The 20,552-nt window shown below is 41.8% G+C and overlaps 1 protein-coding gene across 1 annotated transcript; it reads left to right on the top strand.

Moving 5' to 3' along the window:
* Positions 1 to 18,549, top strand: adamtsl2 (ADAMTS-like 2). The gene is made up of 18 exons (XM_073467025.1): positions 1 to 105; positions 3,981 to 4,123; positions 5,479 to 5,554; positions 5,865 to 5,967; positions 6,928 to 7,073; positions 7,861 to 7,984; positions 8,200 to 8,280; positions 8,414 to 8,589; positions 8,946 to 9,246; positions 11,605 to 11,968; positions 13,494 to 13,591; positions 13,870 to 13,996; positions 14,086 to 14,299; positions 14,933 to 15,088; positions 16,032 to 16,202; positions 16,399 to 16,575; positions 17,378 to 17,522; positions 18,397 to 18,549. Exons 1-18 carry the CDS (start codon positions 1 to 3, stop codon positions 18,522 to 18,524), a joined length of 2,835 nt encoding a protein of 944 aa, XP_073323126.1. The 3' UTR covers positions 18,525 to 18,549.
* Positions 18,550 to 20,552: the final 2,003 nt, after the last annotated feature.

The raw sequence follows: 20,552 nt of genomic DNA on the forward strand, positions 1-20,552 counted from the left end.
ATGAGGGTGTGGTCATGGGAACAGTGTGGGGAGACTGGCGTGGTCCTGCTGGGCTTCCTGACGCTGGCTGTGTCCGTTGGGAACCTGTCCACCAGGGGGCTGCAGGTACACGTCACACATCAAGTGTGTGTATTTAGTTGTCCAACAAAATTTCAGCATGAATTATGATGACACCTGACAGACTGAGCTGCATTATTTCAAATTAGTATTCTGACATTTTGGGAAGTATGTTAGTTTGCTGTCTTATCAGCCCACCAAGCATTGTATTGATGATTGAAGGAAAGCAGACTGGGTCTAAAGCTTTTCTCCAGCAAAACTCCTGATGTCCAGGTGGGCTAGACATCTTTCAAACCTTTGTGTTTCCAACCAAATTAACATAATATAACGCACGTCTCATTCGCGTGACAATAGAAGCACAGCTAAGCAACTTCACTAACTCATAGCATTTACAAAGTTTTGGAAACTCACTTATGAACCCTCTTGGTGTTTCAGTACTGAATCAATCTCAGTCTTCTCTTATTCACAAAAGTCCAGTCGATCCATTTCAGTGAAATATTTAGTCCAAAACACAGTATTTGATGCTTTAACTGCGACAAAATAGCAACAAACTCAAATGTGTACGTTTTTATAGCCTTTTTTATGTCCAAAGACCCCTTAGATTCAATCCATAATGCCAGTATCCCTCCAAACCAGAGATCCTGAGATGGCAGCTGTTCGATTGACACCTCATTTGACCAGTTAGGAGCTTCTATGCCAACCAAAGGACCTACAACAGCCAATGAGTGATCACATAGAAGTATTTTCCCATTGCTCTTTCTGAAGAGCCAAAGCATCATACTGGGATTTTGTTCATGTCCTCAGCTAGTGTCTATTACTGCTATCCACTACTATTGAATTACCAGCATTGATTTGTGTTGATGCTTCAGCAAATAAGCCATAAGCAAATTTAACACACTTGCTCCTGTTTAAATCTTTACAAAAGCTAATGCAACCTTTTCACCATTGGCTCATGAAATATGAATTCACTTTATGTAGCACTGAATAAGATATTAATCCCCTTAAAACTCAAATAAGTTAGCATATTGTAGAAGAGACATCTCAGTGTAAATAAACTTCTTTAGGGTAACTATGACTCTCACTCTCTTGAATAATTAGTGAGTGCGCCCTTAGTCTGAAGCAGCACCACAGCACTGAGCAGCTGGATCTGCAGCCTCAGCAAACCAGCAGGAAAAGTCCATTCTCAGCAGCTGGAACAACCCATCCAAGTCCATACAGGGGAAGAGTGCGAGCGATGTCTGTCCCACGATGGCGACAGCTAGGCTAACACAGCTAGCTCCCTTTGAAGAGGAATAAATGCAGCAACCAGTCCCACACTCACTCACTTGATCGTGTGATCAACTAACGAATAGTTCACAATCCAGCAGGAAAGAAAAAAGATAAACACAGCACAACTCTCACATGTGTCTGTCCCTTGGCTCTTGCTCTACACCACCGTCCTCCTGCAGCGCACTTTCTTCTTCCTCTTCACAGACAGGTGAAACGGAAATACAACTCTTTCATCCTTTCTCAAACGTAACAGTAGTTACTTTTAGCTTTTCAAAATACATAACAAACCATGAAATGTCTTTTTAAAGGCACATATATAACTGTAAATTATTTTTGTAGTTTAACTTCTTATTTAATTCAAATGTACCTCCTTAACATGAACTTAACCATGACAACTGAATATTATTCGGGCATAACCACACCTTTCAAAAGAGAGAAAAAACTATTTTATATATTATATATATTTATCAGGTTATTACACTAATGAAAGAAACTCCGTGACATACTCAGTCAACTACATCTGGACTGTTAACTGGACTGATTAGGAGTGAATCAGTCAGATGATGCTTGTCGAAGGTAGGAGTGGTGATTTACAATGTCCTTGTAGTGTGTGACGTAATACCGTTACGCACTTCTCATGGGAGATACCCACTCACCAAAGTTATGTAGTGCAAGAACAGTCATTTGGGGCATTTAGTAGAAATGAAAATGATTTTGAATCTCTTATTTTAAGGTAAAATATTAAGATAAAACTGATTCTGGGGGGGAATTCAGCCGCTGCCCAGCAGATAAAGTATATGAAGCTAAAAAGACACATGTCAATAACAGACACAGTGATGTCTTCATGGTAAATTAATTCAAACACAGCCAATTTCAGGACTAAAATTGGCAATTTTTTTGAATGAAACTGCCCTCACAAAACAAAAATGAATTAATGAAAAATGGTAAAGATCCAAAGTATAACTGATTTAAAACTAAAAAAGAAACAACATGCAAAGTGCAAATACCAACTTTAAAAAGTTTTCTGAAGTTGCTATCAAACTGATCTGTCTGTCTCTCTCTGTACCCATCTATCTCTCCCTGTCTCTCTCTCACTTACGCTCTCTGTCTGGTATTTCCAGTGTCTCTCGCCCTCTCTCACAGCTGCTCTATGTCACACCTTTACAAGGCGCTCGGTGCACATTCCAGCAGTCACTCTGATGAATCTGTCTGAATGAAGGGACGCAGCCATCGGCCCGAGTTAATGCTGCTCCTGCACATCAGGAATGTGTGAAATGCTGACCGTCTTCACACGGTGGAGTGCAAAACACTCTGATGCTCATTTGCAGTCATCCTATGTGGTTCTGACGCACTCGGTTCTGACAGCCAAATCGTTTGCACAGCAGTTGTACGCAGTGGAAAAAACAGTACTACTTAAACTATTACAGTTACTGCGACTGCAGATACTGTCGCTATTATCACTTGTCCATGACTATTAACCTGCGACTGCAGCTGCAACTACTGTAGAATGGCATTCAATAGAGTGCATAACTCTGCCAAGGCCAAACAGTCCCTTTTAATTCAATCAAGCCTAATCCAATATCAATTAAAACATATTTAGGATATTTTTTTATTTGGATGTGCATCAAATTTTACTCACTTATAGGTACCAGCCACCTTATTATGGCAGATTTTTTAAAAACATGTACTATTCCCTGAGAAATTCACAAAAATGTCGAAAAACATGTCCCAATGTTAAAGAAAGTGATCAGAAAATTCCTGGATCCGTCCTTTTATCCAAATCCACACCAAAAGATTTTGGGGTCTGCTCCGGGCCGAGACCCATCCTCCAGCCAAGATTTGTTGAAATTCATTCACTAGTTTTTGCGTAATGCTGGTTATAAACCAACCAGCCAACAAATAGACAGACACGGGCAAAAACAGAATCTGGCGAAAGGTAATTACCACTACTGTATTTGTACCTCTCCCATTAATCCTATGACAAATACTAACTGCTGCTGTCTCTGATGCTACTGCTACTTTAGCTTGTGTTTAGCTTGTGTAACCACTTGGGCAGATGTTCCAAATATGGTTGAGTTTAGGAACGTACGGCCCAGATGTGGCTCTAAGTGACTCAATACGAAGTTAAAGTCTCAGTGGAGAAATAGAGGTTTAAAAAAGAAATTAACCAGCAAGTAAGATTTATTATTGGGATTACAACAGTGTTGAAGTTCTGGACCAAATATCAACCACAGGCAACAAATCAAATGTAATCTGCTTTGAGGGAAACAAGCCTGGTTATAGAAAGCCTAAGTTGTGGCCCACGTAAAACCCGACCTCAGACCTCATGGTGGCGCAGCTACATTCTGATGGATTCATCACAGAGTCGCTGGTGGTGTGTGGGACAAATGGACTCAAACAAAATCTTTTTTAATGACCTCCTTCTCACAAAATCACAATTGAGAGTGCACAACTATGGAGAAAGATAAGAGTATAATAGTAACAGTCATCTGATTTGATTCCATACGTAAGAAGTTTGGTGTGTTGGCAGATTCATATTCACTGTAAACACAAACCACTGCTTGTCCATCACGTCTTAATACTGATAAATATGACTAATGCTGCTACTACACGTACCAACTGAACCACAAATGTCTGTGTGTGTCTGTTCTCAGGAGGACGGTGTGGCGTCCAACAGTCTCGAGGAGGAGCTGGAGGGGACCACGTACTGGTGGGGGGAGTGGGCCAAGTGGACAGCCTGCACTCGTACCTGTGGAGGGGGAGTGATGTCACAGGAGAGACACTGCCTGAAGCAGAGGTCAGTCTGTCTGCGTGCACACACACACACACACAGATTTGTACTACTATACATTTTAGGATCTACATCAGAGCATATAACAGAATAGAAGGTCCGAGTTCAGCCGTCCAGCATACACACTTTGTATCACATTAGTTCTTCATTGTAAAGTTTAAGTCACAATTGTATAAGTGGAGTTACTTATTTACATTTAATTAACACTAAACGCAATATTCTGTCACCAGGGCGTAAGAAACACTGAAAATTTGGAACAAAAATCAAATAGTGCAAAAAATGTTTCTTAGCTTAGGTGAGGAGGAAAAATTGTGACAAGAAGAGAGTAAGACTAAGTGCAACGGAAACAGATTCTGTGAATAAATCTTGAGGTACATGAAGCATGCAACTTTAAAGTCCACTTCAGTTTCTGCTGAAGAGATAAAAACATCAGATCTGTGTGGAGCAATGAGGGGACCTGCATCAGTATCTACTGAACAATGAGTTGATACTGAGGTAAGTTTTGATGGGAACTCTGTAGTGTCACAATATGCAACTGTGTCACAAACACTTAACGAAGCACACCAATAATAATGTGAGCATGTTCAGTCACACTCGCAAAAGGTAAAAATAAATGAATAAAATAAATATATATTTCTATGACACATGATCCAGTCTGAATTGATTTGCAGTTTGGCTCCAATCCTGAACTTGGTTCAAACTTTGGAAAGTCCCAAACGACATGATAGATTATTCCTTAAAGGAATCGTTTGACATTATGAGAAATAAGAGCTTGCACAGGTTTTCTCATCTACTGTAAATCTTAGTAAGAAAATAAAAAAGTGTATTTCTTAAACGTTCTAATGATTTATTTGGTCTAATCATTCAAACTCTAACCATAAAACCAAGTCTTAACCCTAACAGATGACAGGTGAGGTTTGTAGGGACTAGCTTGTTGTCCTCACGACTGATAGATTAAACACAAAGGGGCCCAAATGCAGACGAACAGGCAGGCAGGTTGAAACAACAACAAAAAATCCAAAAAGCAAGCAACTAAACTATCAAAACAGGCACAAAAATCCACAATAAAACCAAAGAGAAATCAAAAACCAAAAGAAGGACAAACCAGAAGCTCGGGGGACACAATGAGCACAGGAGACAAGGGACTGGCGTCGGGCAACAGACGAACCAACAAAGAGTGAGGGAACAGCACAGGCTTAAATACAAACCTGTGCTGGCAGTCAAAGAATAGTAATAATAATAGATTAATTTAGTAGGTTAATATTTGCTCCACCTGATATCTTATTATGTTTCATCATGATTCATATCTCATCTTTTTATTTTTTTAATTTGTTGTCCAAATGTTTGTTTTCTGTCCAAAGAAAGAAAGCTGCTGCTGGGAAGGACAACATGACCTGTACAGGAACTGCTAAGAAATATCATCTCTGCAACACTAAAGTGAGTCACAGACTTCCAGTTAATTTCTCATTATTTTATTTCACATCTTTATTAAAACAAACACAGTCCCTCTGACTGGCTGACAGTAGAGGACTGTGGTGGTGGCAGGCAGCCTCCAGGCGTGACTGTATGTAGCTGTTTGAAAGTGAAGCCGGGCGCGGCTCAGAACGATCGAGCATTCTCACAAGACCATCCCTGCACTAATAAACGCTTAAAAAGAATTTATTTGTACAACATACTCTAAAACCGAGTCTTAACAAGTGTGAAACAGAGCTCTTTTAATGATCCGTGCTGTTTCTCTGCGCTGCAGGAATGTCCTGCCACTGGGAGGAGCTTCAGAGAGGAGCAGTGCTGGTCCTTCAACTCGCAGCTTTACAATGGGAGGAACTACCATTGGAAACCTTTGTATCCCGGTAATGACGCCCATAAAACGCCTTAACAACTTCTCATTGCCCTGTTAAACAGACCAGAGGTGACTGAGGTCTTGGCTGTGTGAGCTGCTGAGCTTCAAAACAGTAAAACTTAAAACAGTAGCATCCTTTTTTTGACTTCATGAAGGAAACGCTGTTGTTTGATGTGCTTTAAAGGTGCAATATGTAAGAATTGGCCACCTGTCGAATTCATACTCGAAGCATATAGGGGGCAGCATAGCACCAGAAAAACAGCTAACTGCTGCTAACTGTAGCTGCTGTTATCTAGTTAGCTCAGTGAGCCGGTCCTTACTGGGAGCTCAGGGACCAGATGTGTGTTGGTGTTTACACAGCTAGGCACAGGAGCATTAGCACGGGACGAGCTGGTACTAGCTGGTTAGCATGCTAACGTCTCTGCAACTCAATACAAAGATGTCATGATGACAAAACTCATTTCTTCACCTTCTGTTGATGATTTTAGTTTCTCAAATCTTCAAATCTTTCCAGAAGTAACCTCCCTTCTGATATAGTGTGTTGTTTTAAAACCTGGTCCTAATTAATATCTGGAAGTGTCTTTAATGTGTTCATTTGTATTAATCTAATTTATTCATTTATTTTTTACATTAAAAGCAACAATCAAAGGAAGTGGTCACAGTGCTTAACCCTTTTTCATTCAGCACAAATGTTTGGTCTTACAGCACATTTACTGTTTCATGCAGCAGCAGGCAGCTGTTTTCAACAAACAAGCTCAGATAAACCCACTGTACAATACCTGCTCAGCACCAAATGACAAAAACAGGTAGCAGCTGTTGGACATTTACCACAACAACTAAACAAGGTTATAATAAGGCTGTTGCTTAACCAAATAATGATGATTAGAAATATTTGGGAAAAAGCAGAAACTGTCTTATTTCCAGTGTTATTGGTTATGAGACAGCGACCGTTGACTTGTTTCCTCTCCAGACGACTACGTTCACATCTCCAGTAACCCCTGCGACCTCCACTGCACCACCACTGACGGCCAGAGGCAGCTGATGGTGACAGCACGAGACGGCACTTCCTGCAAGTACAGCAGTTACCGCGGTGTCTGCGTGGACGGTAAGTGTGAGGTGAGTCCAGCATCTTCTTTACTTTATCCCTGCTTTACTGCTCCTCAAACACTTTCACTCCACTATCAGTTTTTTAGCAGCACTGACAGCACCAAGTTTGTATGAACGACAAACCCCTCAGTGAGGAAGCTGCTGCAGTAGCATCTCAACTTTCTTAAAAAAAGTAAAAGTGTTTGAGGTGTAAAGTTAAAAAATAAATCATGAAAATGACTTAGTGTTGAGCATTTTCAGCCAGAAATACAAATGTAGCTGCCACAGGGCGATGACATTTCCAAATTCAAATGCACTAAACAGTGTAAATGGACACTGCTGTTTTTTGACTCTTGTGAAAATGAGTGTTTTGTTTTATGGACACATAATTCTTCTGTTGTTGTGCTCCATCAGCACTATTTTTACATAACATATTAGTCATTTTATCCTTTTAAGATTTTGCTGTTGTTAATTTTTAGGTTCGTAGGTGGCAGAGAATGTAGTTACCGCTGATGTAACACCAGGAACTTCTTCATTAACTGTTGCTTTTCACATTAAGGTTGATGAATGAATTGAGGATTGGACTAAAACCCAATAAAAAAATGAATGTGGATGGTAAACATGAGTTTGAATAAGTGCATCATATAAATAGATAATTCATTAAAACTTAACTCTTTTTTGGATCACCCACCAGAAGAATCTGAACCTCCGATATTTGTTAGCTTCTGCATCATTACCATATTACTCATGATTTAATTTATTGAAGATTTTGCTAAATGTTATCATTTCCTCTTCCACTTCCTGCTTTGCTGCTCAGCCAATCGGATGTGACGGAGTACTGTTTTCCTCCAACACCTTGGATAAGTGTGGGGTCTGTCAGGGGGACGGCAGCAGCTGCAGCAGAGTCACCGGAAACTTCCGCCGCGGGGCCATGACTCTGGGTGAGCCTCTGAGTTCAGCTGTCTAATTGTGTCTTATTTCTACATATGAGTTTATGTGATATTAACACAAAAACTTGAGGAATTGAAATGATTGAAGTTGTGAGGATTGATCAGAACAATATTATTGGTTAAATAAACAACATAAAATCAAAATGAAAAGGCTAAATAAAAAAGCATGAGGTGACACTGACTACTTTTTACTTCCTGTCATCAAGGTTACTCGTTTATCACTCAAATCCCGGAAGGATCATGGGACATCCAGATCATTGAGAGGAAGAAGTCGGCCGATGTTCTAGGTGGGTATTTCCTCTTCTCCTGATCCAAAAGACAAGTGTCAAACTATAAACTCTCTTTCAAATGTTTAATGGAAACTTTAACTTGCAGGAATTTTCCTTGTGTGTTTTGTTTTCAATCTATCTCGTTCTCCAGCTGTGACCGACCAGGCGGGAAACTTCTTCTTTAATGGCGCCTACAAAGTAGACACTCCCCAGAACTTCCACGCAGCAGGAACCGTTTTCAAGTACCGCCGGCCCATGGATGTGTACGAGACCGGGATCGAGTACATTGTCGCCAAAGGTCCCATCGACCAGGCCATTAATATTCTGGTACAACTCGCCTTTCTCAATCCGCCTCTCTCATTTGAACTTCTCCTCCAGACTCACCTGTAACTGTTTTATATAGCATGTGGATGGTATATAATCATACATGCAATGGCCAAAGAAACTCACCGCAACATCACAGGTTTGATTCCAAGGTCACTGAGGTGACATTCAGTGTGGTTCCTGCCAACAAGATTCGGGTTGACTGAGTACAGGACATGAGTTCTGACAGTGTCCATGAATCCCAAACAGCGTTGATGTCACAGGCCAGCTGGAACACAGAGATCCTCCTCCTGGTTATGTCTGTGTGTATCCTGTATAAAGTAACCTGGCCTTAACCTGACTCTACTCTCGTCACTCAGGTGTGGAACCAGAACGGTCGTACACCGTATATCACCTACGAATACACCGTCCTCCGAGACTCCCTGCCACCCGTCCCACCTCCTCCTGTCTACACCGGTTCAGACACCTCAGCCGGAGAGGTGTCCGTGGAGGTCGGGGGTCAGCTGGCCCCTAACAGCAGCGTTTATGACCAGGCAGGCCCTGAGGGCCAGTTGCCAGGAGGTGCAGAGGGGCAGAAGGGCCAAGAGACCAATGAGGTGTATGAGGAGTCAGCGGCCATCGACTGCGACCAGGATGGAGCAGCTGTCCCAAAATTTTCAGGTAGGGACTGTTTGTGACACCTTAGATCTGGGCAGCAACTAACAATTATTTTCATTGATTAATCATTCAATGGCACTTCCTAGAGCCCACTTTGATGTCTTCTAATTTCTTGTTTTGTCTGACCTGCAGTCCAAAAACAAAAGATATTCAATTTACAATGATATCAAACAGAACAGCAGTAAGTCATCACTTTCAAGAATCTGTAATAAGACAATCATTGGGATTTTGTTTGGAAAAATGGCTGAAACAATTAATTGAATATCAGACTTCCTGCCAATCGACTAACTGTTTGATTTGCTAGTCTATTTAGGACTAGATGGTGCTATATGAAAAGTCCCTATTGGAGATGTTTCTACTTCAAACCCAAGCTAAAAGATGTGATGCAATGCTCGGTTCAAACATTCTGCAATCACTCAGGTTTATGAAGTCTTGAGATAGACCCACCGATGGTCAGTGGTCAAGATAAAGCTGAAGATATTCGTCTTTGTTCATAATCACTTATGACCTATTTTCCGGGTCAAAGTCGCATTTGATTAGACCAAAGGAATCTACAACTGTTTAGACGACTTACAGTAGAGTGTGGCGAGGATGACATATTTTTCGATGCCAAATGGAATTTTTCCATTGGCTTTCAGATTATTGCAGGAAATAAGCTTTGTGACAAACAAGAGTTTATAAAACTTATAAAAAGCTAATGTTTGGCTATGAAGGAACTACACTGCGGTCGCATGACTTTAATGTCGCCACCACTAAGTCTCCTACTAGACTGTACTTTACACACTTTACTATAAATTGATCAATCTACAAGTTGGAAAGTTTGAGTTACAATAGTCTACAAGTAAAGTCTGCCTATAAAAGTGGACTAGTGAGTAGACGAGTTTCTGTGTTTGCTGTGATGACGTTTAATGTCCATGACAACCTCTGTAGTCTCATTTAGACACTTTTTATTACATGTAAAAGCTTCAAAATTCAAAAGCAAGGTCTTTAGTGATTTATTTCGTGTTGTACTGTAGCACAGAGTGTGAAGCTTCTCTTAACCACAGACCTTATTTCAGGCGTCTAACAGAAAACCTATTCAAAAGCCCACTGACTTTGACACAAATGTCATTGCTTTTGTTTTTAACACAACCAGATACTTGGTAACACCAGAATACTAATACAGTGAAGATTAGGGCCAATAAACAGCAGGAAAGTGGAGCATTTTGTCTGAGAAAAAACATTTTTCCATTCTTCATCCATAGTGGCTTTTTCTGCTCTTGCCAAGTGATGACATTTATAGGCTCGTGGTAACAGGGAGACAGCAGGAATGTTCGTATTAAAAAAAGGAGAGTAGAGATTTAACGTTGATATTGATAATGTCTTAGATAACAGTCTTCATCAGATTCCTTTTTTCTTACACAAACCCATGGCATGAAGTTTGTTTTTTAAGACTTGTGGCCAAGTTGTGTTCAGATTTTTACATGTTTAATTACCTTAAAAATGTTCTTATTACTTAGTAACTGACATATGTGTATGCCAAGACCAGTATATCTGATTTAGGATGATATCATCCATGCTGACATATGCCTCGGCTCTAAGGGAAAGAAAAAGAGAGATATAAACTGTGTGAGAAAGGAAAAAAAGCTGAAAGGAAGAGAAAGTAAGATAGAGAATAAATCAGAAGGTGGTTCAGTGGCCCATTGGCAGATGAGACAAAATAGGTCAGATTTTACAGCTGATCCTCTATCTAGCTCTCTTTATCTGTGTGTCTGTGAGATGGCCCTTTGGAGCTCTGCATTATTCATGGTACAGACACATAAAGAGGATCAGCGGCAGATGAAAAATTCAGAGTTTCGTGGTGTTTTCTCCCTTTGAAAAATGGCTGCATCACAAACATGAGCGGTAATGGCCTTCCTGTGGGCTCTCGGCTCGCTCAGCTGACTGTTGAGTCCATTACACCACCGCTTTGGTTGGTGAGATGAGATGGGGAGGTGGTTGAGAGGCTCAACATACACTTTCTGCACAGGCTGACGTCATACTACAGACCCCATACTGAGCGCTGACTGAAACTGAAGTGCTACATTTTGTTGCCTTCTATACACTGAATTGCCAGCTTAGCTACACTTACTGCATTGAATATAGTAAACGGGATGCAGCAGCCTGTGTCTAAATCTTATCTTTGTGATGCTTATATTGCTCAATTTTTTTTTAAACTAGAATTTTGCTTGTGTTCATCCCCACAGAAAACGGCTGCAAAGTTTTCCAATCTGAGCTAAAAATGTGCAAAAATGACCTAAAGCTCCATCACAGATTGTGCTTGAATAAAATAAATAAATTGCTCTCCAAGAATAGCAACATTTTTCCACTTTGATCCATCAGAAGGAAACAGCAGCTACCCAGGCAGCACTGCCATCCCTGCCCCTGCTGGTGGGCCCCTGGATACGGGGCCAGACTCCCCAAACCTCATCTGGAGGGTCCTGCTGGACGGCCGAATTGTCCCCGATGAGCTGCTTATCAACATCTCAACCAATCAGCTGCTGACAGAGGGAGACGGTTTGTTTTCATCAGAGGTGGGACCAGCAGAGGTGGACCTGAGCACCCTGGAGCAAGACGGGTCGTTTGGTCTCAACGATACGCTGGAATTCACACTGGGTCGCAAACGCAACGACAGCGGAGATGGTTCCAACCAGAACAAAACAGTGCAGGGTGGAGGGAGGACGACCGGCCGCACCAACAGAACCAGGTAAACTTACACAGACAGGTAAGATGAGTCAAATTAATTTTAAGATGATGTACAGCAGAGGTCCACTCTGCTTCAGCCAGGTTTGGCTGTTTCCCCTCAGGCTGGATCGAGTCCTGCCTGAATGTGTTCAGGTTCGGGTCACAGTGGGCCTGAATGTTCAGACAGTGTCAAGCCCCAGGTCTGTTGCTGGCTCAGGTAAATACACTGCAGGCTGGATGAGAAGCAGGCTGTGTGGCTTGGACACTCATTTTCATTTTCCCTCTAAAGACGTCCCCAGAGGAATCAGCAGGTGGACAGACAGGCAGACAGACAGGTTGTAAAGCCGTCAGACAGTAGATATACATGCGTAAAGCAGTTAGGCGCAGTTACGCAGTCAGTTACGCAGTTAGACGGGTAAATAAAGATGCAGAAAGTAGGACTGACAGGCAATAAAGCAGTTTGTCAGGTGGATAGACAGACAGGTTGACCGACATGCAATAACTCATGTAGACAGGCAGATGGAAAGGTAGTAAAGCAGTAAGACAGGCAGACTTACAGGCAGTTAGCGTTTAGACAGGTTAAGTGACAAGCGGTAGGGTAGTGAGACAGACAGGCAGTAAGGCAGACTGGTAGATATATGGGGTGCAAGGCAGGCAGACAGGTAGGTATACAGGCAGTAAGGCAGTTAGACAGGTAGACCTGGCAGGTTTTGCATTCATCATATTTATAATTCATGTTGGCTTCCCAGCTCTGTGTCCAAACATGGCTTCACCAGTTCTGTAGCCAGCAGCTATAAAACACATGATGACACGCCCTTTCCTCTGAGAGACAGAGAGAGGAGAGGAAACGAGCGGAGCAGAGGAGCACAGAGGGGAGGGGGGGTATAGCCACACTTAGAAACAAATAATTCAAGGTATTTGCAAGAAAAGTGAAAAATATGATGCAAAGGGGGGAAAGTGTGCGGTCAGACTGGAGTCACCTCTGGGGAGAAAATAATGTGCAGGAATCAGTCTGGCTTACATGGAGGGATGCCGGCGAGGTATAACTCAAAGTGCCTGTGATTTTCAAATAAACGTCTGGCCGAGGCGGAGGGAACGACCGGTGTTATGACAAGAATGTGCACATGACTTTTATGTGATGTGATGAAAAAACAAAGTGAGTCTGCCAGGATGCAGGCTGTGAATCAGCTGTCACACTGTGGTCGTCTGAGGCCTGGGAGACAGTGTGTGTGTGTGTGTGTGTGTGTGTGTGTGTGTGTGTGTGTGTGTGTGTGTGTGTGTGTGTGTGTGTGTGTGTGTGTGTGTGCGTGCGTGCGTGCGTGTGTGTGTGTTAAATGGTCTATACAACAGGGTATCCTTAAATGTCCTTTGAAGAATATTTTATAGAAAATGCATCTGTAGAAAACGTAGTAGTCTGTGAGGGTTTTGCTCACAACACTAAGTTCATGTTATTGGTGTAAAAGGTATCAAAGCTTCTACAGAAACTTTTCACACCACTCCTGCAGTATCATTTTTCCTTTCCTTGTATGTTTTGTTTGTGGTAACAGGGTAAATCAAAGGAAGCAGAACCTGAAGCTGAGTCCTGCTGACATGTACCGCTGGAAACTGTCCTCTCAGGAGCCCTGCAGCATGACCTGCTCTATAGGTACATACAAACAAGTTTCATTTCTTTGACAGCCACCTGTCATATTGGTAAACACAGTTAGCTTGCAAATGATTGCATTCTGTTTTTACTTACATTTTTCAAAGCGTCCCAACTCTTCTGGAATTGGCATCAGAAAGACTTGTGTGCTGTAACAATCTAACTGTTTGCTTCATTTCTTCAATAACATCTTTCATTTTTTCTTTCATTCATAAAAAACACCTCTCTTATGTTTCAAATGTTCTTGAAAAAGTTTGCCTTGTTTGTTGCTCACTCCCCAGGAGTGTCAAAGTCCTTTGTCACATGCATTCGTTATGATGGCGTCGAGGTGCACGACATGTACTGCGATGCTCTGACCCGACCGGAGCCAGTCCACGACTTCTGTATTGGGAGAGAATGTCAGCCCAGGTACGATCCACTGGAAAAACATTTCATGGAAGCCGAAATTATTCAAGCTGCGTAACACTACATTGTGCAATGCATGTCTTGTCTTTCAGATGGGAGGCGAGCAGCTGGAGCGAGTGCTCCAGAACCTGCGGGGAGGGTTTCCAGTTTCGACAAGTTCGCTGTTGGAAGATGCTCTCGCCGGGCCTGGACAGCTCGGTCTACAGTGACCTCTGCACCATGGCTGACCTGGAGAGACCTGTGGAGAGACGGCCCTGCAAGAGCCCCGCCTGTGGCCCACAGTGGGAGGTGGCCGAGTGGAGCGAGGTATGAGACGTCTGTAAAGATTTGCCCTGCTGAGAATAAAACACAGAAAACGTTTAAAACATAAGGAGCAAGACTGCAAGGAGAGGAGGCGTGTGTTTCTCACAGTCCTCGTAGCTTTGTCTGCTCACAGTTGATAAAGTTTTGTGACTGAACCGTCAGTTATTTAGTTTTTCACACTTTTCTCTTTGTTCTTTGTGTTAATTGTTTTTGACAAACCTCCATCATCAAGAGCGCATTTTCTTGCAGGACAGACATCTCTGTCTTGCTCTTGTCAATCTCAGGTTTAGCAGCTGTCTGCTGCAGTCTTGTGGTCTGATTGTGGTCACTGATTGATTCTCCAGTGACACTCTCCAGACACCAAAAAACCTTGATGTGATTTGAGCCAGCAGGTTTTGAAAAACACAGAGAAATGAGTGAAATGTAAATCTCACTGATCATTCCTCCTCTTTGGAAAATAACAGTATTTAAACAGCTATACAATCAAATAAATCAGCGGCTCTCAGTGCATTTTTAAAGCAGTATTTTTAATACATTTTCCTGTATATTTCCTTGCTACATTCTTTATAGATAAACATCTGGAGTCACTTGTGTTGTTAGTCGTTAAACGTTCATCATGATTCTCTCCCTCTCCAGTGTCCTGCTAAATGTGGCCGTAAAGCCCAGGTGACACGTGACGTCCGCTGCTCCGATGAGACCAGACTGTGTGACGTGATGACCAAACCACCAAACATCAAAAACTGCACCGGTCCACCCTGCGAACGCCACTGGACCGTGTCTGAGTGGGGGCCTGTGAGTGTCTTTACTCTCCATAAACATGCCACTGCATGTCAGTATACATGAGTGACAGTAACATAGACAGTATGTCTATATGTGTGTTTTGTGTTTTATCACCATCCCTGCTCTGAATCAAAAACATCTAGCTGTTACAAAAGAACACCTTGCCTGTCCCAGCTGTTTCTACTTCAGTGAGAAACTGTTCTCAGTACCACAGTGTGAATTTATGGTTGACATTGTGTTGTACAGACAAATGTAGTTCTTAACGTTCCAAAGTTAAAGCCTGGAAAGTCCAACCAGACACAAATATGCACGAATGGGAAATTTTCTTCGCACAAAGAAAAGTATTATTCTCGGCTAACCAACTGTGAGCACATGTACCCTTTGCATGTTTAATGTACTCTGCTTTACTATTTATTTCATCAAGAGGTGTTTGCGATATCATGACCTTCTCATTTAAATGATTAAGCTACCGGCGTCCTCAAAGATGGACAGCATTTGAGTGTTGTTACTCCACCGAGGAACATGCATTGTTTGATTTAACATTAAAGAGCCGGTTTGATCAAATTATATACAAAAATAAGAGAAAACCAAAACGATCTGCATGGATAGACATCAGAAGCAATTTAAAATACAACCTGGAATTTATCTGTCCAGGTGTTTTTTAAAAGACAGTTCTGCCTCCAACACAACTCAGTGGAGGAAAAGAAAAGATCCACTGATATGTAAAAGTATAATTATCTTAAAACCAGAGGTATTTTGGTGACATGACATGATGCCATTTCATTTGATGTGAAATTTATTTTATTTAATATGATGTGAGGCGACCTGATCTGACTTCATGTGACAAACACATTTGACTCTGAGCTTCGTGACTTGGCTGAAGCGGCGGTAATGACAACAGGAACGCCCCCTCTTGATTATGAATCATTCAGTTTGAACTTCTTTTTTTTTGCAGTGCTCGGGGTCGTGCGGCCAGGGCAAGATGGTGCGTCATGTGTACTGTAAGGCTCCGGAGGGTCGCGTGGTTCCTGAGAACCAGTGTTCTGCAGAGGACAAGCCGCTGGCCATCCACCCCTGTGGGGAGAGAGACTGTGCTCCACACTGGCTGAGCCAAGACTGGGAGATGGTGAGGCTTTGTCACAGTACTGAAATTAAGATTTAACTGTTTATCGGTCTACAACAAAAGCAGACACATCAGCAGGAGAGCACTTTGCTGGTAACTGCCTTGTGAAGAAACCTTGAAATGCAGAAAGGCTCTTCAGTTGTCTAGATATAAACAAAGTCAGAGCTGAATACAGGGAGCTCTCTGTTTTCGTCTGTAGTGTAACACGACCTGTGGTCGAGGCGTGAAGCGAAGGACCGTCCTGTGTGTCGGCATCAGTGGAGGAAAGTTCCAGATCTTTGATGAAGAGGCGTGTGGAGGCAGCGAGAAGCCTGAAGAGGAAAACACCTGCTTTGAGAGGCCGTGCTTCAAATGGTACACCACCCCCTGGTCTGAGGTGAGGTCGATGCAAAACACGCACCTTCACGCGTGATATGGATAGTGGCTCTTGTGTATTTCCATATAAAACTGGGTGAAGACATGCTGCTCCTAAGGGATGGAGTCATTTGGCTCAATATGTTAAAGGAAAGCTCCACCTAAATCTTCTGAGTGTCAAATACTCACAACCTTTAGTCTTGACAGGTGTTTTTGTCAAAGTTGTTATCTTGCTCCTTAATGGGGACTTGGATCCGCAGCAATTACAATAATGAGATTCAGAAAAACAGGAAAAAGTACAAAAACATCCACAGAAACCTTTCAAACAATCGCTGCAGCATCATCCACTCCATGTCTGTATGTTCACTGTGATCCAAACGCTCAGAATTTCACCAAATTATGGCCAAATAGTTTATGTTTGTCGCTGGCATGGTGAGCCGTGTATGTTTTTTTTGTTTGAAAGATATTTACCTTTTTGTCACTGGAATGCAGGACCAGTCACACCACTTCTACACCATTGAAGTTTGCCTGCATAGAAAGGTTGTGACATTATTAGGAAATAATATTGGTCAATGTTTTTGGTCACTAATACTCAATTTTTACTAGTGTGAATAGTAAAAATCCTGACTGGCTTCTGGTCAGCTTCTTGTTCAAGTAAAATAAAAATCACTAGTTTACATCGCAAAATGATACTTACTCCCTCTCTCTTCTAAGTTTGCGTTCGTACATCTTTGTTATGTTTATCCAATCTCAACGTAGAACAGACAAATTAAAGCTCATCTATAGTGTTTAAAGACTGTGTTTCTGCTCCTGCGTTTCCTCAGTGCACGAAGACGTGCGGTGTGGGTGTGAGGATGAGGGACGTCAAGTGTTACCAGGGTAGGGAGCTGGTCCGAGGCTGCGACCCCCTCACCAAACCGGTGGCCAAACAGACCTGCACCCTGCAGGCCTGCCCCACTGAGCCGCCAGGTAACACCTCAGGAACAGGAACACACACATACTGTACACTGGTGGATTTTGTTCCATAATGCTTTAGTTTATATTAGAAAACAGCATCGACCTATTTCAGAAACAGATTATTCGAGCCACCAATGAAAATCAGTCACTGTGAACTGTCAGTTTGTCTCAGTCCAAGTGCAGTCAAAAGAGGTTTGGTTGGCCAGCAACCTGCCCAGGAAGTAGATCCATATGCAGTTAGCTACAGTTGCTCATCCAGGAAGCTTATTTATGTTCAATTTCAACAGGAGCCAAAGATTTATGTCAAATTGATGTTTATGTCTATGCCTACAGTTGTGGTGGCGAGTGCAAAGCTAGCATGAATCATAGTCAGAATGGCCACAAATACGAGACTAACACTGTGTCTACGCAGGATGTGTTCAGGCACAGTATTGAGTGTAGGTTACCTGTGTTTTGACAGCACTCAGAGCACACAACACATAATCACTATAGTTATGTGTGTAAAAAAATAAGAATAAAATAGACTTGAAACGCTTCTGGTTGTGTTGACCCGCATCTTGTGGAATACATGAGAACATAACTTGGGCCCTGCAGACAGATCTGTATCTGTTCCCTCAGACATGCTTGAGACGGACAACTAAAAAACATGGCTGTAACGCCTCCTGTGTAGACACACCGTAAGATGCAGGTTAAAAAGTAGTGTAGTTTCACTTTAAGATTGAGATCTTTGGCTTCTTTTGCTAAATGATGAAGGCTTTTGTTTTAAAAAGAACAAGGTAAGCAATCAGAAACAGTATTGTTTTGGCTATCTTCACCTAGCTTGGGTTAAGATTTAACCAATTTAAATTGCTAACATGAGCTCCACCATCTGTGAACTGTGTCACAGATGAGAGCTGCCAGGATCGTCCCTCCACCAACTGCCTGCTGGCGCTGAAGGTCAACCTGTGCAGCCACTGGTACTACAGCAAGGCCTGCTGCCACTCCTGCCGCGCCATACGACCTCCAATCTCCTAGTTCAGGACAGCACTGCCCCGCTCCACCCGGCTCTAACTCCAGCACGAGGAAAGAAATGGGTACGTTTACGTGCACGTGGTACGACAGTCACTATGAAACAGTGAGAGGAAGCTGAAAGTTGGAGGCTCTTACCTGTTTTTAAGAAACTGACTTTGTGAGTTGGATAGTTTAAATGAAATAGGGTCAGTCAGTCCTGTTTATGCAACATTAACTGCAATATTTACACATAAAACAAAAACACTTTTGTCATTTATTTATTCCTTTTCTTATTTCTTTTCCATTTTCTCTTTCCAAACTTTCCGAATATGATGTGTTTCTGGAATAAATAGAGAATCAGGCAAAAAGCTGTTTTCGTTTTGAGCAAAACTTTTCTAACACTCAGTTTAGATATTTGAGATTTGATTAGTTACTTCTTGAGTGGAGAGAATTTCTAACATATTAAACATAACGGTGTGTTTGGGTCTTTAGTAAAACATGAAAAAACCTGCAGCAGCCTTTCGTCTCAAGACCTCAGAAACATTTGAAAACAGATTCAGGAACCAAACTGTACATTTAGTTGAGAAAATGACTTTTTTTTCTTAAAAACTATTCACATTTTGAGCCCCACAGCTGCCCCTCCTATCACTTCTCCACGCCATCATAAAGTATAACATGATCATAATCACAATTCTCATTACGATTTAACTGTGTCTCACCCATAAAACCAGTTGTTATCAGCTGTCATTGATCATTCATCTTCCTCTAACAACATATGGAGTTGGAGACAAAGTGGAGTCAACACTCAAACGGTCTTACAGACCCCCACCATCAGTTAACAGTGTTCTCTTGTTGTGTTCATCGCTGCAATGACAAGATGTATTAAATTATTTCTCAACAGAATATACTGCATGACTAGAATATTTAATACAGATACTGTTTATGAAATATTATTTAATTATGTTTCAGTCTGGTGTCTGGCATGTAAAAAGTTCCTATTTCCATTTCACCCCCTGCTACTTGGCGCTACGCCAGTTCGCCTGGAGGATATGGAAGCATATTTATTAGTCATAGCACATTTTCATTTATCGTGACGCTCCTGATGCCAGCCGATGGTTATTCATCGGGTCAACTGATGCCAGCTCTGGTCTGTGTGTGTGGCAGGGGAGGAGAGAGTTCATACAGACACAGAGAGAAACATTCCTGACACTTGAAGTATGGTTGAAATGTATTCAGACGTGTACATGTATGTCTCATTTTTAACTATTGCGTACTGTGTTTTTATATAACTGATACCTCTTTGTACAAAACAAAGTATTGTGTACTGTTGATAATAAACTGAAGTCCTAATGGTACTGACTTGTATTTCAATTAAATAACAGTAAATGAACGTATCTGCCCCTGTCATTTTTATATAAAGTCATAGATTTATTCAGAGAAAAGAAAAACATAAACTTTATCACGTAACCCCATACATGCTTTCTCAAAGGCACATTGACAGTTGTTTAAGCAGGATGCTCTCGACATGTAAATCTCCTTGAAAAGTGAAAACAGATAATGATACACAAACCAACTGAGACACTAAAGAATGAAGTGTAAATGAGGAGAAGGAAGACAAAACCACAAAAAAACACAAATGAAACAGAAAAACAGGCACAAAAGGCATATAAATTATAATATAAATTTTTTGGGGGGGCACTTTACAATTCTATTTCATAGCAAACAATAAAGAGATGACAGGCCTGGGTGTGGCGCCCTGATGCCCAGGCCACCAGCGCTCCCTTAAAGGGTTACTCCTCCAATTCAACACAATTTAAGTGTGTTTACAGGTCTTGGGGAGTAGAAGTAGAAGTGAAAAGTCCTATAAAGCCTGTTGTGGCTCCACAGGAAGTCGCATGCAATCTGAGAAATTGCCTCCAGTGATGTCACTCAGTGGCTAATTGTATTGTGGGTATTATAGGCACCAGGTTTTGATTAGGAAGAATAAAATTGTTGAATAAAAAAGGTGATATCTCTGCTTTTGTTGTCTCAGTGTTGATCATTTGTTTATAA

Source organism: Pagrus major, chromosome 5, assembly GCF_040436345.1.
Source record: "Pagrus major chromosome 5, Pma_NU_1.0".
Classification (NCBI taxonomy): domain Eukaryota; kingdom Metazoa; phylum Chordata; class Actinopteri; order Spariformes; family Sparidae; genus Pagrus; species Pagrus major.